Here is a 25,079-nt window from a genome sequence, read left to right as displayed (position 1 = left end):
GAACATTTTTGCAATTTTTTTTTTTAATTTTTATCATACATTATGGTTTGCTCTGCTCTAAATTGTAATGTTGAATCCACTGAACACATGGTCGATTGTTATCGATTTTCTACAAACTTTAAAATAAAAATAATGAAAGAAGTCTTTTGGTCTGAAATTCACATAGGGCGTATATGCATTTATGGGCAACAAAACGATGTTAAAACGATGAGTTCAAAACATCAAATATATTGAGAACTTTCAACACGACTACAATTTTATGATTTTTCATTTTGAAAACCCAAACAGAAAAAAAATAAACTACGGGATACTAGACGGGATATATCAATCAACAACATCAATAATTGGGTACTAAAGCCCTATGTCAATTTTTATGTACAACGATAAAAAACACGATTAAAAACCATTTCTGATCACTTTTTTTCATTTTAATGCAAAAAATTTTTTTGACAAGACAACATTTTTTCGATGGATCAACTATGGTCCCCTTGGAAAGAGATGTCAAGTAGAAGCTTTTCTGTCAAGAAGGACCGCGGGGTTAATTTTTCATAATTGATTTAAAAATCCATTTTAAACTCTTTGTGGTCGTACAAAGGGTCATTGTACTCAGAAAAATAAGCTTTATCGCTGTAAACAATAATATTAGCAATCTAAGCTTCATTTTGGGACCCAATTGACAGCAAGAAAGTATTTTAATAAACAAATATGAGTAATTCTCTAGAATACCGCAATTGTTTTTAGAGATTTTTAATTTTGTTTTTTTTTTATTTTCCCTACCATAAGTGGGGTGACTATGGGTCAAAAAACGATACACCTCTCGTAATTTGTTAATAGAGCAATTCCATGTCAAATAGGGAATCGGTTGTACCCGATCCTCTCCGATTTCAATGAAACTTTGTAGACATGTTATCCTACGCTTATATAAGCCATTTTTGTGTATATGGAGCCAGTTACACTCGATAATGACATTTGAGATGGGCGTAAGTGTTTTCAATATTGTTGTATTTCGTAATTTAAACATTGTTGTATCTCGAAGCCGTTGCATCCTATCAAAAAGTGGTCAAAGACAAACTTGTAGGAAATTTGAAAGGCTTCCGAAAAAAATACACTGAAAGAAAAAAACACTCCACATTTATGAGATTTTTAGATTTTTAAGTTTAAAAGTCAAATTTGAAGGTGAGCCCACGATTTTTTTTCGTTCAAAATTTTTGTGAAAATAGCTTAAGATGTTACAAAAAGACTCACGAAAAATGCAGGATGGAGCAACTCACCTAAAAAAATACAAAAATCATTTACTGAAACTGTTTTTTTTTTCAAAAGTACTCTAAACATCAAAATTTTCAAAACCCGAACACGAGAGTCGATTCTCCAGACAATTTTACATAAAAGTCACCATAATGACCATTGTCCTCAGTCCAATTTTTGTGAAGTTACAGCGGTTTTAAAAATAAAAATGTTGAAAAATAGGGTTTTTGGTGGTTTTTGACAATTTCTATATGACAGACTTGATTTTTCAGTCTCGAAAATATTTTTACCGGGAAGCTCGTCCAATTTCCCTTAAGTTTGTCTTTGACCACTTTTCAATTGGATGTTTGGGCTTACAGATATAAGCTAATTACATTGCTCATAACTGAAAATATAATATTTTTTCAGTGTAGTATAGTAACTTGGAGCGACAACTCGTACGACGTGCGACATTTTTTTTGCGGGTGTGAAATATAAAAAATATATACATAATATATAATTTTTTTTTAATGAAAAAAAATAAAACAATTTTTTTTTTCATCTGCATATCATAAACCAAAAAATCCGAAAAAAGTAAAGTGTTCGGTGCTATGTTTCAAAAGTTAGATTTGAACTTAGGTATTTTTATCGTCGCGTAACTTATCAACTTCGAGTTTGTTTTATGATATTGGATAGTTCACATCAAGGATTAGAGTTTATAGCGTAATTAGTCCAAGATTGCAGCCTGAAAACTAACGTCGTTCATATATTTCAACTAAACTAAACTGCTTAAACAAAACAAAACATGAAAAACTTGTTGAAGTACATTTTAAAATGCCATAAAAAAACAATATCAAATTAAAATTTAAACAGACATAAACACTAAAACCGATAAAAATTACGATAAGTTAAAAATTAATTCTTAGTGCCCAATAATAATTAGACTGATATACGAGTTTGAACTTTTTATTCTAAATCAGCAATTTTACTCTTCAGCCGGCTGTTTGAGTCTAATTTACCAAATCTCTATGAACCAGCCATTCACACAAGTTGTATAATTGTTGTTTCGGTAAATAAAATGAATTGAATTGAATTGAGTCTAATTTTCAAATGTTTAAGCAGATAATGCACAAAAACCCAAACAATTAAAACAACATACATATCACCCGCAATACATCTTGAGGTATATCCTAGGGTACTACCTTTCATACTAACATTGAGTCCAAAACCTCCCTACAAACATCTATGCCACTAAGGTGACGCAGGGATCCTTGCGCACTTTAGATAGGTGTTTACTAACATTCCTTCCGTTCCCCAAAGGATAGCTTAGACCCGACAAGGACCCCCTTATGCCCTGGGTAGTATTACACACTCATCAAAAGATGAAGGCATGGTATCTCCCGTGTTGGATTATTGTTCCGGATGAGGGTCTAACATAACCAGACCAAACAGTGGGATAAGCGTTGTGGAGCCATCCGTGGATAGGGCGTCCTCAAATGCTAATGCTAATGCTAATAAACCAAAAAATCCGAAATGAAAGCACACGATAAAGGCGCGATAACTGGGCGACGTCGGTTGAATGTCGATCAGATTCGATTTTCGATCGCACGACATTTTGATTCAAAAACATAATTTTCAGTCAGGGTAAAAAATCATTGAAATATAGTTTGTACCCTAAATTGAGTACGTACGTTTATTTATTTATTTTTTTGTATAAATCAATTTAAACGTGCAAGCTACGCAAATGTTTGTAAACAACTGAACACAGAAGATCAATCAACAGCACTTTTTTGTTTTGAGTTTAATCTAATTTTAAAACTTTTAAAAATGAATCCAATGACGTGAGTACATTTAAAATTAGCAAAGCTACAAGCCTTCAAACCTATATTCCCTTCCAGCAACATGAAAAACGTGCTCAAACTGAGCGAGCAGGACCTAAAGTTCGGCGGCAAAAATTCCTGGCACGACCAGTACCGGGACAGCGCGTGGATCTTCGTGGGCGGCCTCCCGTCCGAACTGACCGAGGGGGACCTGCTGGCGGTATTTTCTCAGTACGGCGAAATCGTCAACATAAACCTGGTGCGCGACCGAAAGACGGGCAAAGCGAAGGGATTCGGGTTCATCTGTTTTGAAGATCAACGCTCGACCGTGCTGACGGTGGACAATTTGAACGGGATTAAGCTGCTGGGGCGGACGCTGCGGGTGGACCACGTTTCGGACTACAAGCCGCCAAAGGACGACAAGGCGGACGAGGAGACGCGGCGGTTGTACATGGAGGGATGCGCGCCAAAGTATTAGAATAAAGTTAATAGCTGTGTATGAATGAATATTTTATTTGATGAGACTTTACTGCGCCACCAGGAATCGCTTGTTGTAGAGGACTTGGGCTTCGCGTTCGAGTCGGGCCAGTTCCTTGACGACCGGCGTGAGTTGCTCGACGTGGTCTTTGTAGCCGGTTCCGGTGTTGAGTCGCTTCTCGCCGTACGTGACCTTCCCGTCAAAGTCGTTCATCGGGACTTTGAGGTCTTTGTCGACCTGCTGGATCGTAACGTTGAGGTGGTCCTCGATCTCCGCGAGGTACATCTTCTCGTCGTACCACATGCAGCAGCCCTTGACGTCGGTCAGTTGGGTGTTCCAGCAGTTTTTGCCGCGGGAGGAGCACCATTGGCCGTGGTACCAGACCTTTTCGGGGACTGTGGCGACCAGGGAGATGGCGAGACCCATGCGTTCGGCACGACCGACGCGGCCAATCCGGTGGACGTAGTTGCTCTTCTCGTCCGGCAGGGTTACGTTGATGATGAAGGGCAGACCGGTGACGTCGAGACCGCGGGCGGCCACGTCCGTGCAGATCAGGAACTTGACCTGTTTGGCCTTGAACTTTTCCAGGTTGGCTTTGCGTTCCTGGGGCTTGCGATCGCCGTGGAGGCACACGCACGAGTACTTTTGGCCGCCGACCTGGCGCAGGTAGCGTTCCAGATTGTCGCAGTCCAGCTTGGTGCGGCAGAAGATGATGGCGCGGTCCATCTGGTGCTCGTTGATGGCCCGCAGCGTGTACTCTCCTTTGAGCATTTTGATCGCTTCGGACAGGGTTTCGGCGGTGTTGGACCCGGGGCGGACATTGTCCTTGGCGTGGACGCCGTCGGTTGTGACGTGAGCGCGCATCGCTTGCCACGAGGCGTCTTTCTGCGGGTCGACCATGCAAACCACGTGATGGACCGTCTCCGGAACGGCGTCTTCTCCCTTCAAATCGACCCAGGTCGGGAAGTGCATCAGTCTTTCGGCGAGTTTCTTCACCTCGAACGAGTGCAACGTGGCACTGCAAACAACCATCTGGAGACGGCGACCGTCGGCGGTAATTTTCGGGATTTGCTTGTGCAGACGCTCGATCAGTTCGGTGTAGCCCTGCTTCAGCAATCCATCGGCTTCGTCCAGAACGAAGAATTTACAGTTGGTCAAAAGAACATATCCATTGCTGATCAAATCCTCCAACCTTCCCGGAGTCGCCACGATAATGTCCACGCCCCGTTGAAGAACCTCCATCTGCTCCTTAATATTTACGCCACCAATCAGCAACAGCTCCCGAACGTCCGGATCTTTCAGATGCTTCTTGAACTTTTGAATCTGATTAAAAGTCTGCTCGGCCAACTCTCGCGAAGGCTCAATGACCAACGCCTGCGGCGCATTCAGCTTCGGCTTTAAATCCTGCGTCGACGCTTCACCACCAGTATTCGGATTAACCGCCAAGTTATCGTGCGCCACCTTGCAAACTCCCACAAAACCCTCCGGAACCGGATGCTTGAAATCCGTCTCCCCGAAATTAAACGACATCTCCGCGTTCTTCAGCACGACCGCCGGGAAAAAGCTCCCTCCCTTAATGTTCCCATCAATCCGGAACGCCACCCCAAGCGACACCCCGTTCTTCGTGAAACTGACCTCCCCCCGGTCCAAATCCAGACAGCATCCAATCACGTCGCACTTCCCAAACGCCTCCCCATAATTATCAAACTGCTTGCAGTTCGACTTCTTCCCCGTCCCGCCAAACCCAAACCCAAACCGATCCGTGCCCAAATCCAGCGCCGCAATCTCCGTCGACCACCCCACCCGGCACAACCCCTCATCCGTCACCGTCGCCTCATAATAGTACTTCCCCTTCCCTCCCCGAACCCCCGTCGACGCCCTACACCCATGCCACTCCTTAAACTCCCGCGACTGGCAGCGCAACCCGTCCGGGGTCACCGCCATCGCATTCCCCCGGTCCGTGAAGCTCAACGTCCACGGCTTCGCCTTGTGCCCCACCGGCTTCCCCGCCTTTCCCTCCTTAATGTCCCGCAGCGTTTCCCACACGATCTGCAAAATCGGCAGGCAGAACGCACCCGTCTTGCCACTGCCCGTTTCCGCTGCCATCAGCACGTCACCGCCGCCCAGAATCAGCGGGATCGCCTCCGCTTGCACGTCCGTCGGCAGCATCCACTCCATCTCGTCGATCGCCTGACCGATTTCCGGCATTACGCCGAATTCTAAGAAAAACAACAAAATTTTCAGACTAAAATTTTAGCAGTAAATTCGCCAAACCTACCCTCAAATGCAGTCATGGTGGATTGCTAGTGATGGGACGTGACCTAAAACGCAACCGAATTGCGGATTACGACGGTAATGTTCCGGTGAATTCCAAACTAATTTCACAAGATTTGTGCAACTTTGCCGACAAACAGCGAAATCCGCGGCCGATCGATGAGAAAATTTGTCATTCAAAGGTGACAGATACACGTTGAGAAAGAATTGCATAAAAACAGAAAAAAGGATGCAGTTCAAACTACACGTTCAAAAGTTCTTGTTCTTGTTCTGAACACACTCAGAAATGAGTATCTGAGTAAAGCAGTGTACGAACTTGGTATACACGCAAAATCCACATAACACAGATCTGTGTAAAAAAATTACACAGATTGTAGAACATGTTCTAGCTGTCAAAACTGTGTAGTTTTATAACACAGATCTGTGTAAAAAATTACACAGATTTTCGATCAGCTTTCGTTTCAAATCTGGGTAAAAACCAAAAAACTTAAGATGGCGACTTTCATGCAGCACCGAGAAACTTGGTAAGTTATTTCTAGTGATTTTTTTCCATGAATTATTGTTAAATTGTCTTTCTCTATTAGATTTTTTATCATTTCGGCCATCGGTTCCAATAAGAATCTGTTCTAAATTGGATTTTCAACTTTTCAGGTAATGCATCTCATGAAAAATAGCTAACCTTTATTCTAACCTCTCACGATTTTTATTCCAGATCGGTAGCTTTTCTCTTGGATGTCCTACTTCGTGTGCAGCAGAAGCGCCAGGCTTGCCCGCTGCGAAACTATCCACACCAGCTATTCCAGAGGAGGAGTTCCGAAGACAACACGAGCAAACGGATACTGCGGCTCCTTCAAATGTTTATTATGTTTAAAATCTCAGACTTAAGCTAATAAAATGTGCTTTATTTTACCTTATATTTTTAAAATATATGTTCAAAATCATCTTCAGAATCAAAAACATATTTTATATTCTACCCAGATTCTGTGTAAAATTTTACCCAGATCTGTGTAAAATTTTACACAGTTTGTTTAATAAAAATTACACAGATTTGACAGACAGCGGCTGTACACAGATCTGTGTACAAGGCTTCTACACAGATTCTGTGTATTCCAGGTTTTGGGCAATCTGTGTCAAATTTTACACAGATCTGTGTTATGTGGATTTTGCGTGTACACCCTTACCAAATTTTGGAGTTGTTTTGACAACCATTTTACTGAAATTTCAGTAAATCATCTGTCAAAGTGACAAATATCAGTTAACCCTCTACTGCCCAAATTTTTTTTCGAATTTTTTTATTTTTCCCGTGTTTAGGAGGTTATTTTGAGCAACTTTTGTTCTACGAAAAACTTTACTTCTCTTGTTTTATGTTTTTCTTGTTTTATTTTTAGTATTTTAATTTGCATTTATCTTGTTTAGTTTATGTTTGTTTTTGGTAGTATTTAGCCTATTCTACCACCTAATATAATTACATTTTGCCTATCTAATTTTTTCACGGTTTTACAGGCACTTTTTCAATTTTTTGCTTGTTTTTCACATTTTCTGCTATAGAACGGCACCATCATCATTTAAATTGTAAAAAAATGCGTAGAGGCATAGTCTGGGACACTACAAAAATTACTGCATACTTCTTTTTACTGAAAATATAGGAAATGTTAGTAAAAAACACAGCCAAAGTTGACCCCTAAAAAAATGACGTTTTTTAAAACATTGGCAAAGTCACATGAAACAAGTTAAACTTCCAACGCTAAAATTTTCTAAAATTTTAAGAGTTTTTCTTTCCAATGCTTTTTAAAGATCAAAAATTGGTTGAAAAATGGATTTTTGGCGATCTTTTAGATCGAAGCCCGTCTAATAGCGGGGTTAGGTTGTAGAGGGTTAAAGTACGGTATGCAGATCGGAAGGAACGCGGTCAAGAAATGATGTGTGTTCTTTTCGTGACCCCCCCCCAAGAATAGATGACAGTTCGGTATGAGTGCGTTTGACGGTGTGCGCACTTGAGGTTCTTTGGGGGAAAAAAGAAAAAGATCAAAAATATTCAAAAGTTAAAATTAAATAGATTAAAAATGTTTATTTAAAAACTTTAAACCACAATTCCAGAGTTTTTTTTTAAAGGAGCCATCTGGAGTTTTTTTTAAAGGTCCAATAAACCAAATTTTCAGTTTTTGCTTTTTGGGTGTTTTTTAACACCCCTGACTCAAGGTGGTCCTTTTCAAAAAAAACTCCAGCTGACACAATAGCTGTTCCAAAGTTTATAGGACCTATTAAAAAAAAACTCTAGAATTATTAATTATGAACAAAATTGCGAAATCAAAATTTAAAATTTCTACAAAAAATCAGAAAATTATAAAATTATGAAATTATGAATTATGTAATAATGAAATAATTAAATAAGGAAATTAGGAAATTTGGATGTTAGGAAATTGAGAAATTTAGGAAATTAGAAAATAAGGATATTATGAAATTGTGTAATAATGAAATAAAGAAACTAGGAAATTAGGAAATAAAGAAATTAGGAAATTAGGAAACTAGGAATTAAGCAATTTGGAAAAAAGGAAATTAAGAAATTAAGAAGTTAGGAAATTAGGAAATTTGGACATTTGGAAATTTGGAAATTTGGAAATTAGGAAATTTGGAAATTAGGAAATTAGGAAATCAGGAAATCAGGAAATTAGGAAGTTAGGAAATTTAGAAATTGGGAAATTAGGAAGATAGGAAATTAGGAAATTATAAAATAAGGCTGGTATTTATGTAATAATGAAATAAAGAAATTTGGAAATATGGCATTATGGAAATTTGGATGTTAGAAAATTAGGAAATCAGAAAATTTGGAAATTAGGAAGTTAGGAAATTTGGTTATTAGGTAATAAGAAAATTAAGAAATAAACAAATAAGGATGTAAAGAAATTAAAAAAAATGGTGATTAGGAAATTAAGAAACTAGGAAATTAGGAAATCAGGAAATTAAGAAATTAAGAAGTTAGGAAATTAGGAAACATGGAAATTCGGAAATCAGGAAATTAGGAAATTAGGAAGTTAGGAAATTTAGTAATTAGGAAATTAGGAAATTAAAAAACAAGGCTGTTACAAATATTTAAAAGTTTTTCTTAAATTCTTAAATTTTAAATTGCTAAATTTTATTTTTTTTGTTATGTTTAAATTCTTAAATTTTAAATTTCTTAACTTCACGTTTTTCATTCTGAAATTTTGATTTTTTTAATTTTTGAAAAAATAGAGTTATTGAATGTAAGAATTGGGTCCTAAAATGAAGCTTAGATTGCTGATATTATTGTTTACAGCGATAAAGCTTATTTTTCTGAGTACAATGGCCCTTTGTACGACCACAAAGAGTTTAAAATGGATTTTTAAATCAATTTTGAAAAATTAACCTCGCGGTCCTTCTTGACAGAAAAGCTCCTACTTGACAGCTCGTTCCAAGGGGACCATAGTTGATCCATCGAAAAAATGTTGTCTTGTCAAATTTTTTTTTTGAGTAAAAATGAAAAAAAAGTGATCACAAATGGTTTTTAACCGTGTTTTTTACCGTTGTACATAAAAATTTACATAAGGCTTTAGTAACCAATTTCGGGTTTTTCGTAAATATGTGTTTTCGAACTTCTTTATTTCAGATTTTTGAAATTTTTGAAATTTTGACCTGTAATTTCTGAAATTTTTCAGGTCTCAAATTTTAAATTTTTCGAGCTATTGAATTTATAAATTCTATAATCTCGACTTTAATATTATTATTTTTGTCAAACCTGCATTTTTTTGAATTTTCAAAATAAAGATTTTAAAAATGGTTGGAATTTCCTTCATATTTTTTTTTGTTATTTGAAATTTCTGAAATGTTTGTTTTTCAATATTTTCGAATTTTTATTCTTGATTCATTTGTATTGTCGAATATCAGATTATCATCGAATTTTTCAGTAAGAAAATAGATATTTGTATGATTATTGTCAAGTTTATTTTCACTCCGGTTTATTTCATTTCGTTCCCGCCAGGGTGGATTAATCGGACAGTGCAGTGAACTCAAAATCCAACGGTTGCTGGTTTGTACTAGCAATAGTTGGCGACACGTGGGCCTACAGCAATAAAAACAACTTCTAGTTTTTACTCCTCTTCGACCAACAAACTAAATCTGCCCCTCGATCTGCCCATGTAATTTCAAGTTTCTGCATTTTGAGATTCGCCGGGATTTTCTATTATTCTAACGAATATAAAATTATTAAAATGTTTGTAACTTTCAGTCGCATTCAAAAAGTCAAGTTCAAATTCTTTGATTTTTTCATCAAAACATATTACAAACAAGCATCGCGTGAAGAAACGTCAAACGCCACTTTCCGTTTCTGTTCCTTTTCAGCTGCGTACCGCTTAAGAAAAACTTTTCGTGACCCTTTCCTTGACCGTTTCTTGGGCGTTTTTTATATGGAGTTTTGCGTTCCTTCCGATCTGCATATCAGCCTTAACTGAGAATTCAGTAATATCTAAATCACTGAATCGTTTATTGAAATTTCAGTACACTCAAACCCCGATGGTTTGACACCAACTGTTGTCAAACAAACGGGGACACTTTTTAGTTTGACACCCCTTTTACACGGAGTTCACACACACTACCAAACGTGTGTTTTGATAGTGTGCGTGAGCGCCGTGTAAAAAGTGACAGTTCGTCACTTTTTTAGTTTGACTTTGACCAACCAACGGGGTACAAACTAAAAAAGTGTCAAACGAAAAAGTGACCAACCACCGGGGTCTGAGTGTAGATGAAAATTCAGTAAAACTTTATGAAAAACAATATTTTTTAGGACCTTTTCAAAAATACTCAAGAGTTGGGTCCTAAAATGAAGCTTAGATTGCTTTTTTCATTGTTTACAGCAATAGAGCTTATTTTTCTGAGTACAATGACCCTTTGAACGACCACAAAGAGTTTAAAATGGATTTTTAAATCAATTTTGAAAAATTAACCTCACGGTCCTTTTTGACAGAAAAGGTTCTACTTGACAGCTCTTTCCAAGGGGACCATAGTTGATCCATCGAAAAAATGTTGTCTTGTCTACTTTTTTTTGCATTAAAATATTTAACAAAAAGTGATCAGAAATGGTTTTAAAGTGCGTTTTTAATCGTTGTACATAAACATTTACTTAGGGCTTTAGGACCCTGTTGTTGTTTTTTTTTCTTCTATTGGCCAACGTACGCTTCATACCTTCCTGAAATCTCTCTCTCTCGAATCACCCCCTGTTCGTTTGTTTACCACTCTTTTGCCCCACTTTTCCGTCGATCCTACTTTTGTTCGCCCTTTTCACACCGCTCATGCTTCGGCTCCGGCGTTTGACAGTTCGCGTCTGGACACAAAAACAAAACAGTGTTTATTTTCCGTGGAAACAATCGGTCGTCTGTTGCTTGTTTTAATAGTGATTTTGTAGGTTTTTGGCTTGCATTTCTGTGAACAACGTGGCTTTCGTTACAATGGCATCGAATCCTGCTGAAGAATTGGGTGAGTTGAGTTTGTTTTGTTGGTTAATTTAAGGAAATGTTTTTTCGTTCTTTCGAATGACGGTGCGCATTTTGATGGAACCCATTTTTGATGACGAAGAGTTTTGTTTTCTTCCCTTCGCGATGCCTAGAACTGCTGGAGCGCGTCCTGCTGCGGCTCGGATGTGCCGACACGGACGAACAGCTGCAGAACACGGTGACCAAGTTCCTGACGCCGGTTCTGATCAAGATTACGTCACCGCACGAGGCCGTCCGGAAGAAGGTGATGGAGATTTTGACCCACGTCAACAAGCGGCTCAAGAGCCGGAACCAGGTCCAGCTGCCGTTGGGGCCGCTGTTGGAGCAGTACCAGAAGGGCAGTTCGTCGTTTTTGATCAACTTTGCCATCATCTACATCACGATGGGCTTTCCCCGGTTGACGGTGGAGGAGCAGACGGAGCTGGTGCCGTCGCTGATGAACTGCGTGGAGGGCAAGCCGGAACCGCATCAGGACAAGTAAGTTGCAGTGAAACAGTAAGAAATTGATATTAGTAAAACAAATTCAATCTTTCTCAGAATCCTTATGTTGGTCCTTCCCCTGCTGGGCGAAATCAAGATCCCAGAAAATCCGGACAGTCGCTCGGAACTGCTCGGGCTCTCCGGCAAGCCCCACACCAAGACGCAATTCCTGTCGATTCTGATGGACGTTCTGCTGCTCCCGTACGGAACAACTCAGGACGGTGAGGTCCCGCCCGGCATGAGCACGTACTCGTTCAAGCGGGTCGCCAGCGAACACCTGAAGGCGGAAGATCTGGAACAGCTGAAGAAGGGCATCGTGCGCTTTTTGTGCGGAGGAATCTTCTCCGAGCCGGAAACGCTCGCCCACCTGATTGTGGCTTCGGCGGATACGAGGTTCTCGGTGGCGACGCCGGCCATCGTGGAGCTGAACAAGATTTGCTCGTGAGTAATTTTGGGTTGGTTTTGTTTAATTTCAGTAACATGTAATTGCAACACCAGCCACGCTGCGTAAAATGCGGTGAAACACACCTCTCGAACTAAACTGAACATCGTACTCCTCGCTGCAAGAAATCTTCGGCGTAATCGGCGAAGTCCTTCAAGAGTTTCTAGCTAAGTACGAAGATTGGGATGAACGCGGCAAGGAAAAGTTGCGCATTCTTTTCGTAACAAAAAAAAATCAAAAATAAAAGAATTTAAAAAATAAAATTTAAAAATACGAAAAACTATAATTTTGAATTATAAGTTTTTAGACCTTGAAATCCTAAAATTTTTAAATTCTGGAATTAAAAACTATCAAAAATCTAAATTTTTAAATTTTAAATCCTTTAATTCTTAAATCCTCATCCTAAAATTTCTTAATTCAAAAATCCTTGAATTTCCTAATTCGAAAAAACATAAATTCTTAAATACACAAATACTTAAATTCTTAAATACACAAATACTCAAATTCTTAAATTCTTAAATTCTTAAATTCTTAAATACACAAATACTTAAATTCTTAAATACACAAATACTCAAATTCATAAATTCTTAAATTCTTAAATTCTTAAATTCTTAAATTCTTAAATTCTTAAATTCTTAAATTCTTAAATTCTTAAATTCTTAAATTCTTAAATTCTTAAATTCTTAAATTCATAAATTCTTAAATTCTTAAATTCTTAAATTCTTAAATTCTTAAATTCTTAATTCTTAAATTCTTAAATTTTTCAATTCTTCAATTCTTCAATTCTTCAATTCTTCAATTCTTCAATTCTTCAATTCTTCAATTCTTAAATTCTTAAATTCTTAAATTTTTTATTTTTTAAATTCTTAAATTCTTAAATTCTTGAATTCTTAAATTCTTGAATTGTTAAATTCCTAAATGTTTCAATTCTTATATTCTTAAATTTTTAAATTCTTAGATTTTCAAATTCACAAATTCTTAATCTTATTTCTTAAATTGTTAAATTTTTATCTTCATCAACTTATAAATTCTTGTATGCCGCCATTTTTGCTTGCTGCCATTTCAAATCACAAAATAAAACTGTCATTTTTGGAGTCATATTTAAGGTAGGAACCCATTTTTTTTTTAGAAAAACCAAAATTTCTTGTTTGGATTGAAAATTTTGACGAGGAAGTCGGACCATAGCGTTCGAATTGTTTTTTTTTTTCAAATTCTGAGATTTCTGATTTTTTTTTGTTTTTGGGTTTTTTTTTATTCGTCCAATATCTTTTTTTTTAAATTATAATTGCTTTGAATTTTTTAATTGTAGCATTATTTAATATTTAAATTTGAGATGTTCTGTACTTTTAAATTTTCAAAATGTTTTTATTTTGACTTTTAGATTCAATTTTTGATATCTGAAATTCAGTTTTTTTTGAATTCTTGAGCTTTTAATTTTTTTTTTTAATTATTTTTTAAAACTTTTTGGATTTATTTTTTTTAACTTTTTGTATTTTTGATTTTAGAAAATTTTAATATTTGACTCTTGAATTTTAAAATTTTATTATTTCTGTGCTGATTTTTTGAGAATTTGAAAACGTGAAATTTTTGAAATTTTAGAATTTTTAAATTTTTTATTTCTTTGATTTTATAAATATTGAATTTATATTTTTTAAATTTTTTGGTTTCTTTAAGCTTTGATTTTGCGATTTTATTTATTTAGAATTTTTGTTTATTTGTTTTTTTTTATTTTCTTAATTTTAGATTTTTAAGGGGTAGGCGTGGCTGAATGGTTACGCTGTTCGCTTTGTAAGCGGAAGGTTCTGGGTTCGATTCCCATCTGCCCCTATCGAGAAATTATGGAAAGAAGGAATAATTCTGAACACTTGAATATGAACGAAAAATTCATTAGCTCGCGGCGGGGTTCGATCCCCCGTACTTTGGGTCAGCAGACAAAAATGCTAACCACCAGACCATCGAAGCTTAGTTGTCTAAAAGGATTAACCCACCGGAGGTCGCGTACGTGTACTTTGTACACAGTTTGTAAGGGCACTTGTAACAAAGGCGAAAACACGCGACTTCCCGAAGGTTAAGAATGCTATAAGAATCCAAGAAACTCGATTGGAATCTATGTGAACCTAAGAACAGGAAAATGCAATATTGAATGCAAGTTGAATTCAAGGACACTGGTTGCATAATTGTTAGGCGAATATTGAACTTTCAACACGACCAGAATTCACCACAAAAAGCTTGGTGAACCGAATTGGAAAGCTTCTAAAAATGAATCAAAGAACATACGAAGAATTAAGGACTATAAATAGATTTGACCGGCCGCATCACTTACCACGGTGAATCCTGGCTTCACACCCATCTTACTAACACCCTCAAACCTCACGTGATACTTTGTCGAAGACGCAGCTGATTTAGCGGTCTTCATCACTCAAGTATCGGACTAAAATTCCTATCCACTTCCCCCGTGTCTTACCACTGGTCGTGGCCGGCGCTGTGATTGGCTAGCATGATAGGGACATTTGAAAGTTGCGAAGAGGTGATGATTGGTTCCTACTCTTCATCTGTTGTCCACGGAGCAATTCTTGGAGGTCCTGGTCAATAACAGAGTAGCAACTACGGGTAGACACCAATGCTATGCTATGCTATTTTCTTAATTTTAGATTTTTGTTAATTAATCTTTTTTAATTTATTTGATCTATTCTTGATATTTGTATTTTTGAATTTCTTAGTTTCCGAATTTCTAAATTTTTGCGTTTTTTTTTTAGTTTTAGATTGTTTTTTATTTTGGAATTTTTCTGCCAAAAAATTATAGGATAGTTGTTAGGCTTTCGCTTTGGTTTACTTCATTTGAAATTCAGATTTTTTTGGAAGCAAATCCGATTACAATTTTTTTTCATCATAATAAATTGCAGACCAGCACAGCGCGAAGGAACGTCAAACGCCACTTTCCGTTGCTGTTTCTTTCCAACAATAAGAACAATCTTTTCGTGACCCTTTAGTTGACCGTTTCTTGGGCGTATTGTTTTATATGGAGTGTTGCGTTCCTTTCGATCTTCGTACCAGCCTTTATGCGGTAGAGATCTCAGATCTCAGTTTTTGGGCTCTCGGGGAGCTGATGGTTAAATACATCTACAAAATTTCCCCACCTCACAGCTCGCTCGACTGGACCGACCCGAAGTTGTCATCCCCGCTGTACACGCTGTTCTCCGGCAATGGGTCCAAGATCCCGGACCGGAAGACGAGCCCCGTCAGCACGCGGGTGCGCCAGAAGCTTTTCCAGCATTTGCTCAAGTGTCGCGGCAACGGCATCATCACCGCCAAGGGCATTCAGGTCATTTTCGAAGCGCTGTTTGGTGAGAACACCAACCAGAAGTGCAAGGTGCTGGCTCTGCAGTTTGCGGACAAGTTGATCACCAAGTGAGTTCTTTGAACGTCCTCTTTTGAAAGGTTTTTTGGAGGTATTGGTTGACTTTCTTTCAGTGGTCAACCGGATCTGATCAACAAGCTGTCTAAGGTCTTGCTGACCGGCATCTCCAAGCTGATCGGGCCCAAGTCGGAGGAGCCCAACGAGGTGCAGAACGCCGCGTACAACGCGATGGCCCAGCTGGCGATCGTGTGTCCGACGACGGTCAACCAGGACGTGCAGCTGGTGGCGTCCTACTTTGACCATCTGTCGCAGTCTCCGGTCGAGTTGCACTCGGCAATCCGTGAGGCGTTGGTTGCGCTGGCTCAGGCCTTCGACTGGCGCAAGCAACCGAAGGCCAGTGGAGATGTTCCGAAGGAGGGAGGAACGGATCAGGTGCTGGTCGCAAGTGGCAGGTTCGTGCCGAACTCGAACCAGATGTTGCTGCTAGGATTGCTGGGCGAGAAGGCGGAGTCCAAGCTGACGATCGTGCAGAACGTGGCGTCGGTGTACTTGACCACGTGCTTCCCAGATTACTACGTGCCCTCGCGGTATCTGCTGCTGATCATCTGCGGCGAGAGTTCTCAGCTGAGGGAGATGATGACCACGTACTTGTACGGGGTGTCCCGCAAGGATCACATCAACTACGGCCAGATCATCTCGGTTGAGGATTACGAGGAAGATTCGGCGGAGAAGGAACCGAAAAATCCCTTTTCCGCAACCAACGAACCAAAACGGATCGTGCTGCCCTGCTTCCGGGACATGGTCGAGTACGTGGCACTCAAGTCGGAGCGCAAAACGGCGACCATCCTGGATCGTCCCGGGTACGGGAAGGTCAAGCTGCCATACAACTTCGACACGTACATCGAAGTGCTGGACTATTTGCGAATCTGCTTGCTGTTCAACGCCGGCGTCAACACGCATCCCAACGACGACAAAGAACTGCTCAAGCTGACGGGCTTCCTGAAGAAATTCGTCGTGGAAAGCGGCAACCAAGAGGTCATCCGAAAGTACAACGAGTTGATCCGGAAGTTGATCATTGTTCGCAAGGGTATCACCGAACTAACCTGTCTGTTTGACTTGGTCAACGGAATCCCTGAGATCCTAGCCAAGGAGAACAAAGACCTGCTACCAACGCTCAGTTCTTCCCTCAAAGAGATCTCCGAACCAACCCGCGCCCTCATCGCCAAGGTCTACGGCGTCCTCCTCGCGTACAACAGCGACGAGCAAGAGCTCGAATCCAACATCAAGGAACTCCTCGCCCTTACCAACAAATCCCTCGAAAACCGCCACGGCTCGATCATGGCCGCCGCAAACGCCATCCACCGCAAACTCATCCTCACCCCAGAACTCCGCAACTGGCAAACCTTCAAAACCCTCGTCAACCTCCTCATCTCCCTGCTCAACGACCAGCAGTCCCTCCTCCAATCCGCCTCCATCAAAAGCCTCAGTCTAATCGGAACCACCTCCCAACTCCCCCTCGAACCTTCACCCCCAAAGCCCGACGAACAGATGGAAACCAACGCAAGCGAATCCCCCACAAAAGACTCCCTCTTCAAATCCCTCATGACCCTCCTCCAAAGCGCCCACACAAAACCCAAAATCCGCGAAGACGTTGCCCATTGCCTCGGATATCTCGCAGTCGGCGATCCGCAGTTCTTCGCCCGCCGCCTCCTCGACGGCTTCCTGGGTCTGCTCCGGATGACCAAGGACCCGGCGCTACACATCGCAATGGGGCAAGCGCTGGTCTACACGCTGCAAGGAGTATCGAGTGGGGAACGCCAAGCGGATCAGGACTCGCAGGGGAATGTGAGCGACGAGGAGTTGGAGTGGTTCCTGATTGAGCTGGTCAAGAAGGTGAACGAGCCGCACGCGTATCTGAAGCAGGCTTGCGCGATTTGGTTGATGGCGATCGTGAAGAACTGTAGCAAGAGGAGGACCGTGGTGGAGAAGAGGCAGATTCTGCAGCTGGCGTTTACCGATTTGCTGTCCGAGGATAATGGTGAGTGTTTTTCTAGTGTCCAATTTTTCTTTTCGGGAATTATTATTTTCCTGTTTCAAATACAACGTTCAAGGGCTTATGAAGGAAATTCCGTGGTCAGATCGAGCTAAAATTTGGAATTCAGCCTAGTGATAGGTAGCGGTACCAGAGGAGCCAAGAAGGACACATGCGCCATAATTCATAAATTCCTATTTTTTTTAATTCTTATATTCTTGAAATCCTTAAATTTTTAACTCCTAAAATTTTCAATTTAACTATATAAGTTGTAAAATTTTGTAATTCATAAATTTTTAAATTCTTAGATCCTCAATTTTTACATTTTTGATTCTTAAATATTTGAATTAAATTAATAAACTCTAAAATAATAAAATTCTTGATTATATTCTTGAAATCTTCAATTTTAAAATTCCTAAAATTCAATTTTTTTAAATAAATAAATTTTAAAATTGTTAAACTTTTTAATTCATATTTTTTTAAATTCTGAGATCCTCATTTTAAAAATTTTTGGTTCCTGAATATTTGAATTAACTTTATAAACTCTAAATACTTAAATTTAGAAATATTGAAATTCTTAAATATGAATTCTTGAATTCTTAAATTTATGATTTCCTAAATTCTCTATTTATATAATTATTAAATTTTACTAATCTTACATTCTTAAACTTTTAAATTCTTAAATTCATAGATTTATTTATTTTAAATTTTCAAATTAATTAATTCTTCAATTCCTATATACTTTAATTAATTTGAAAATTTCTTAAGCTATAAAATTTTATTGTCTGAATCAAAAAATTCATTCGTTCTTTAATTCCTGAATACTTAACTGAATTTTGAAATTCTTAAATGTTACTTTCTTAAATTGTAACATTAAATCATAAATTCGTGATTTCTAAAAAAATAAATAATGATATTTATAAATTCTTAAGTACTTTAAATTTTGATATTCTTGACTTTTTAATTTTCCATGTCTTAAATTCTCAAATTTGAAAATTCTTTAATTTCAAAATTATTACATTCTTAAGTTTTTTAATTATTAAATTCTATTTTTTTCAACTTTTAGATTCTTTTATTTAAAATTTTTGAATTCTATCATTTAGAAATTTTGAAACTTTTAAATTCAAAAAATCTTAAATTTTACATTTTCAAATTTTTGATTTCTTATTTTTTTTATTTGAAATTTATTTATTCTTAAATTCCTATGTACATAAATAAATTTCATTTCTAATTATTACATATTTATTTAAGTTCTAAAATTATCGAATAATTAAATTCAGAATTTCTTTAACTCTTGAATTCTTAAATTCTTGAATTCGTAAATTCTTGAATTTCCACATTCTTTAATTTTTAAATTCTTGGGTTCCTAAATTCCTAAGATTCCTAAATACTGAAATTCACACTAAGATTTTTTTATCGAATTCGGAAGTTGAAAAATCGGTAAAGATTAGATCGGTAAACCATCTGTCAAAATGAACACCATTTTACCGAATATCGGTTCTACGATGAACATTAATGAACTTCATCATTGCTGAATGTTGATATGTTTTTAATGAATTCGTTAATTTTCAGTCTACCGAACTGTTCGGTAGTTGAAATTTCGGTAAACTTTATCAAATTCGGTAAACAAAATATAAGTGTCTAAATTACAAAATTGTTAAATTCTTGAACTATTAAATTCGCAAATTCTAATATTGAGCAATCCCAGCTCAAATCAGGATTTTTTCTGGTACTTTTGTACCCGACCCTCTCCGATTTCAATGAAACTTTGTAGACATGTTATCCTAGGCCTATATAAGCCATTTTTGTATATATGGAGCCAATAGTACTCGAAAATAACATTTGAGAAGGGCGTAAGGTATTTAAATATTTTTGTGTTTTGTAATTTCAAAATTACTGTATCTCGAAGCCGTTGCGTCGTATCAAAAAGTGGTCAAAGACAAACTTGTAGGAAATAAGACGGGCTTTCTGAAAAAAAAAACACTGAAACAAAAATACACGCCACATCTATGAGATTTTTGATTTTAAGTCTAAAACTTAAATTAAAAGGTGATGTCACGATTTTTTTTCGTTCAAAATTTTTGAGGAAATAGCCAAAGAGGAAATGTTACCAAAAGACTGACGAAAAATGCAGGATGGTATGTCTCTCCTAAAAAAATACAAAAATCATTTACTAAAACTGTTTTTTTGAAAAGTGGTCTAAACGTCAAATTTTCAAAAACCGATAGTGGGAATCGATTCTATTTATTATATTCTTTTGAAATATAATAAATTTGGAACTCAAAGTATTGTTTCATCGTTTTGAAAATTTTAATATCTGTCTACCCTGTCAAGAGATATCGATTCTTATGGAAATTTTATGAATGTTTAAAAAAAGAGAATTTGTTGTACACATTAAGGACAATAACTTCTGAAACCACATTTTTGAGAAATTCGGATGGCTGTAACTAAAACCTTTTGGTAATTGATCGTAAGGCTCGTAGATCTGGCAGCCCTGCACAGTGTTGTAAATTTTAATGATTTTTTTTTTATAAATTGTTGAAATTGCATTTCTTGAAGATCTGGCAACACTGCATTGGAATATTAACCCTCTACTGCCCAAATTTTTTTTCGATTTTTTTTATTTTTCACGTGTTCAGGGGGTCATTTTGAGAAACTTTTATTCTACGAAAAACTTTACTTCTCTTGTTTTATGTATTTCTTGTTTCATTTTTAGTATTTTAATTTGCATTTATCTTGTTTAGTTTACGTTTGTTTTTGGTAGTATTTGGCCTACTCTACTACCACCAATCATTACATTTTGCCTATCTAATTTTTTCATGTTTTAACAGTAACTTTTTCAATTTTTTGCATGTTTTTCACATTTTCTGCTACAAAATGGCACCATTATCATTTAAATTGTAAATAAATGCGTAGAGGCGTAGTCTGGGGCACTAGAAAAATTACTGCATACTTCTTTTTACTTAAAATATAAGAAATGTTAGTAAAAAACACTGCCAAAGTTGACCTCTAAAAAAATGTCATTTTTTAAAACATTGGCAAAGTCACATAAAACAAGTAAAACTTCCAACGCATACATTTTCTAAAATTTGAAGAGTTCTTCTTTCCAATGCTTTTTAAAGATCAAAAATTAGTTAAAAAATTGATTTTTGGCGATTTTTTAAATCGAAGCCCGTCTAAAGGCGGGTTTGGGTTGTAGAGGGTTAAAGGCTAAACTGATTTTTTCCAAGGTCGGATGTTGTACAATTCGATAAAAAGTTCTTACAGAAATCATTTATGTTTGTCGTTGGATAGGTGTTTGAAGGTCATTTCGGATAAATTACTACTTGAAATATTCTGGTGATCCTGTCTAGAATCAGTTCTAATAAAAAGCATTGTAAATTTAAAAAAAAAGATCGCCAGGTTGTTCTTCTTTTTAAATATTTTATGACTTTTTCTGTTGATAAATTTCTAACGACCTTGAGTTTTCGGAATAAAAGCAATTTTCAGAAATATTTTACAAATATTGCTAAATATAACACTTCTCTTCCACCCTTCCAGAACTGGTCCAGGACGTGGCCTCGCGCGGCCTCGGCATCGTGTACTCCATCTCGAGCAACGACAGCCAGGAGGAGCTGTCGAACCTGCTCCTCGATCAACTGATCGGCGGCCGGCGCCAGGTCCAGAAGGTCACCGAGGACACTAAGCTGTTTGAGGAAGGCGTACTTGGGAAGGCTCCCACTGGGTGAGTTTTTGCTAGTTTGAGTGTTTCAACGCGATCTTCATGGTGGGTTTGGTTACAGCGGCAACCTGACGACCTACAAGGAGCTGTGCAGTTTGGCGTCGGATTTGAACCAGCCGGAGATGATCTACCAGTTTATGCAGCTGGCGAACCACAACGCCACGTGGAACAGCAAGCTGGGGGCGGCGTTCGGGCTGCAGTCGATTTCCAAGTCGGCGAAGCTGAAGATGGAGCCGTACCTGGGGAAGATCGTGCCGCGGCTGTTCCGCTACAAGTACGACCCGACGCCGAAGATCCAGAACTCGATGATCAGCATTTGGGACTCGGTGGTGAGCGATTCGAAGGCGACGGTCGAGGCGTACTATTGGGACATTTTGGAGGACGTGAGCAAGAACTTGACGTCGCCGGAGTGGCGAACGCGGATTGCGTGCTGTTTGGCGGTGCGGGATTTGATTAAGCGGAATGCGGGGTTGAAGTTGCGGTCGGATGAGGTGAAGGGGGATTCGATGGAGACGGACGGGGTGCCGGAGCCGGAGTTGGCGTGTTTGTGGGGACAGTTGTTCCGGGTGATGGATGATATTCACGAGGGGACGAGGTTGGCTGCGGAAGGAACGGCGGCGGCTTTGAGTAAGGTTTGCGTTGTGGCGGCTTCCAGCGATCGCAGCAAGTCCGGGTTGAACGTGTCGAGTTCGATAATTCCGTTGTTTTTGGAGAGTGGAGTGACGAATACGGTGGCGGAGATTCGGAAGTTGAGTATTAAGACGCTGTCGGATTTGATTGATTCGGCTGGGTCGTTGATCTTGCCACATTTGACGAGTTTGGTGCCGTGTTTGCTGCAAGCGACGGGGGAGTTGGACTCGGCCAAGTTGTCTTATTTGAGTACGATGATGGCTGGACAGAGCGGAACGCAGGAGGTGGTCGATTCCATGCGAGCGGAAGCTGCCAAGCAGCATTACACGATGGAGACGCTGAGCAAGTGCATTCGTCACATTGACTATCCGACGCTGGAGAAGATGACTCCGGCGGTGTTGGACGTACTCAAGACTGGGGTGAATTTGGGGACGAAGGTCGCCTGCGCTCACTTTATCTGCCTGGTCAGTATTCAGCTGGGCGCGGAGATGCAACCGCTGACCGGGAAGTATTTGGGATCGTGCTTCACCGGATTGTCCGATCGTAACGCGACCGTTCGGAGGTATTTCGCTTCGGCGATCGGACACCTCATCGGAACCGCAAAAGATCAATCGATCGTACGACTGTTTGCCAAACTCCAAGAGCTCTACTTTGAACAGCAGAACAATCGAGCCGTTCCGCTGACGATCCAGTCGATCAACAAGCGCCACCAGGAAATTCTCAAAGACTACTCCGCAAACGTACTGCCGTTGATGTTCTTCGCGATGCACGAGGAACTGACAGAAGATAACAAGTCCACGATCGAGCTGTGGCAAGAACTGTGGAACGACATCAACACAGGAGACGCCGGACTCCGCATGAACCTGCAAGCGATCCTGGACATTCTCGAGAGCAAGCTCAACGACCCGTCCTGGCTGTTGAAGGCCCAAGCTGGAAGCGCCATCAACACGCTAGCCACCAAGCTGAGCTCCAACCTGGACGACGAAATTCGCTTCAAACTGATCGACCTGGTGCTCACCAACGTCTCAGGCCGAACCTTCCAAGGCAAGGACAAGCTCCTGCAAGCCCTTGCCAGCTTGTGCAAGAACCTCAAGAAAGACACCAACCACCACACCCGAATCATCGACGCCGTAATGAAGGAATGCCGCAAAGACGAACCCGTCTACCGAACCCACGCCCTCAAATCCCTCGGCAACATCCTCGAAGAACTCAAAGAGGATCGCTTCGAAGAGGTCTACAACATGGTTTGGTACCTGCTCGACAAGCAGGACCTCTCCGACGGCGGCGACAAGGACGAAACCGAAATCGTCTCCCTCGAAGAAAAGAACAAAAAAATGCTCATCTTTGTCAACCTCAAGGAAACCGTCTGCGAAACGCTCGGCAAAGCCTGGCCCGAACAATCCATCGAAACGCAAAAGCGCTACCAGCTTAAATTCGTCGAAAAGTGCGTCCAATGTCTCAAACTCAACACCCGCCAGGTCCAAATCTGCCTGCTCCAATCGCTCGGACGCTTCCTCGAACGCCTCTACCTGCTCAAACCCGACGACCCCGCCACCTCCACTGTCGAAGAAAACCGCGAAAAGAAGCCCAAACGCGACCCCGAAGGCGCGGAAACCCTGGAAAACATCTGCAAAACTGTGCTGTCGGCGATCGTCGAGGTGGCTGGCATTCCGCACACCGGACTCAAGAAGGAAGCGCTCAACATTATGCTGATCCTGATCAACAAGCTGAAGGCGAAGGACGGCGGCGGGAGCGCGGGACCGGAGCTGGCCATGGTGCGGCAGACGTTCGAGCAGATTGCCGGGCAGCTGCAGAAGGATGCCGCGCCGGAGGTCAAGTGCCGGTTGAAGGACATTGAGGATAAGTTGAAGTAAAGGAACGGTAGGTGGTGTGTGGGGGGATTCTACTTAAAAACAGTGTGCGTGACTCTCAATTCTTCATACATGGCATGGCATCATGGCATCATTTATTGCGACATTTCAAATAAATAACATTTAAATAACTCTGCAAATAAGAAATTTGCTGAGGTAGAAAGTTTGAGAAAGCCCTGGGTTTTCAACAACCCTTAAAATGCCATTAGAATAACACTTATTTCTTTGTTTCGGACTATTTTTAGCTGAGTAATTCTCTACGATTTCACAAATCGACTTTTGTTTATGCTTTTTTCATACATTCTCATTGCAAAGGAAGCCATTTTGCATCATTCGTTTTTTTTAAAGTCTCCATACAAATTTGCAGATATTCCAAAATCTGTATGTTGAGAAGGAATTTCCTGATAAAGTATTTGAGCGAGTCCACGAGCAAAGCATACCCATCTCGCATCGACCTCACCAATCTGCCTGAAATTTTCAGGGATTGTTTGTACATATAAAACTAGCATCTGGCCCAAATATAGGCACTCTAGGTCAACGGGAAGTGGGGCAAATCGGGACACAAAGTTTGAAGGTTCAAAAACGTCAAAAATCTTAAAAAGGCTATAACTTGGGCAAAATTCAATTTAATTTCAAAATTCAAAATACATCTGAAAGGGCTTAAAAAATGCAACAAAATGCAGGGAGAAGCATCCCAATTGGTTCAATCTAAAGGGAGTTATTGGCATTTTAGTGAAAAATAGGATAATTTTCAAACTCAAATAAAAAAGTGTTCCATCCAGATATCAACTCGGTTCGACCTGCAGCTTGTAGGGGACAACTGGGACTACCATTTGAGACTGAGAACGCTTTGGGTAAGGCAGTTTAACGTATTAAATAGACACTTTTACTTTTAGTAAATTTTTTGGTTGTAAATTTTTGCTCGGGGGACCCCTAAGATCAAAATTTTCGGTGATAATTTCATCATATTCGTGTTTCTGAGACAATTTCACAATGAAAACATGCATAAAAATGTTTATTTTCATCCATTTCAACCCTTTAAAAAATAAAAGTAAAAAAATAATCTTCGATTCACATTTATTGAAAATCAAGTTCGTTTTCAAGGATACTAGATGACACCAGAAAAAAGCAGCTTCTTAGTTTTTTTTTAACTTTCATTTTTTAAAAGGTTGAAATGGATGAAAATAAACATTTTTGTGCATGTTTCTATTGTGAAATTGTCTCAGGAACACGAATATGATGAAA

General features: G+C 39.2%; 3 protein-coding genes across 3 annotated transcripts; 2 read left to right on the top strand and 1 right to left on the bottom strand.

Moving 5' to 3' along the window:
* Positions 1-2,922: 2,922 nt before the first annotated feature.
* On the top strand, positions 2,923-3,547 carry LOC120419172 (RNA-binding motif protein, X-linked 2-like). The gene is made up of 2 exons (XM_039581825.2): positions 2,923-3,065; positions 3,123-3,547. The coding sequence occupies exons 1-2, from the start codon at positions 3,052-3,054 to the stop codon at positions 3,520-3,522; spliced, it is 414 nt and encodes a 137-aa protein (XP_039437759.1). The 5' UTR covers positions 2,923-3,051; the 3' UTR covers positions 3,523-3,547.
* Positions 3,538-5,987, bottom strand: LOC120419171 (ATP-dependent RNA helicase Ddx1-like). The gene is made up of 2 exons (XM_039581824.2): positions 5,801-5,987; positions 3,538-5,741 (listed from the first exon to the last, which is right to left on the bottom strand). Exons 1-2 carry the CDS (start codon positions 5,814-5,816, stop codon positions 3,571-3,573), a joined length of 2,187 nt encoding a protein of 728 aa, XP_039437758.1. The 5' UTR covers positions 5,817-5,987; the 3' UTR covers positions 3,538-3,570.
* Positions 5,988-11,113: 5,126 nt separating this feature from the next.
* Positions 11,114-23,967, top strand: LOC120419145 (proteasome-associated protein ECM29 homolog). The gene is made up of 7 exons (XM_039581779.2): positions 11,114-11,283; positions 11,414-11,777; positions 11,838-12,221; positions 15,367-15,630; positions 15,694-17,618; positions 21,153-21,336; positions 21,395-23,967. Exons 1-7 carry the CDS (start codon positions 11,256-11,258, stop codon positions 23,835-23,837), a joined length of 5,592 nt encoding a protein of 1,863 aa, XP_039437713.1. The 5' UTR covers positions 11,114-11,255; the 3' UTR covers positions 23,838-23,967.
* The last annotated feature ends 1,112 nt before the right edge of the window (positions 23,968-25,079 follow it).

Source organism: Culex pipiens, chromosome 2 (genome assembly GCF_016801865.2).
Source record: "Culex pipiens pallens isolate TS chromosome 2, TS_CPP_V2, whole genome shotgun sequence".
Lineage (NCBI taxonomy): Eukaryota > Metazoa > Arthropoda > Insecta > Diptera > Culicidae > Culex > Culex pipiens.
This window is presented reverse-complemented; position numbering and strand designations above follow the sequence as displayed.

Excerpts from the sequence above, each read along its gene's own strand:
- LOC120419145 (XM_039581779.2), top strand. The coding sequence starts at position 11,256 with ATGGCATCGAATCCTGCTGAAGAATTGG. Across the intron at positions 12,222-15,366 it reads GAGCTGAACAAGATTTGCTC|CTCGCTCGACTGGACCGACC; the intron begins GTGAGTAATTTT and ends CCCACCTCACAG. Across the intron at positions 15,631-15,693 it reads GCGGACAAGTTGATCACCAA|TGGTCAACCGGATCTGATCA; the intron begins GTGAGTTCTTTG and ends ACTTTCTTTCAG.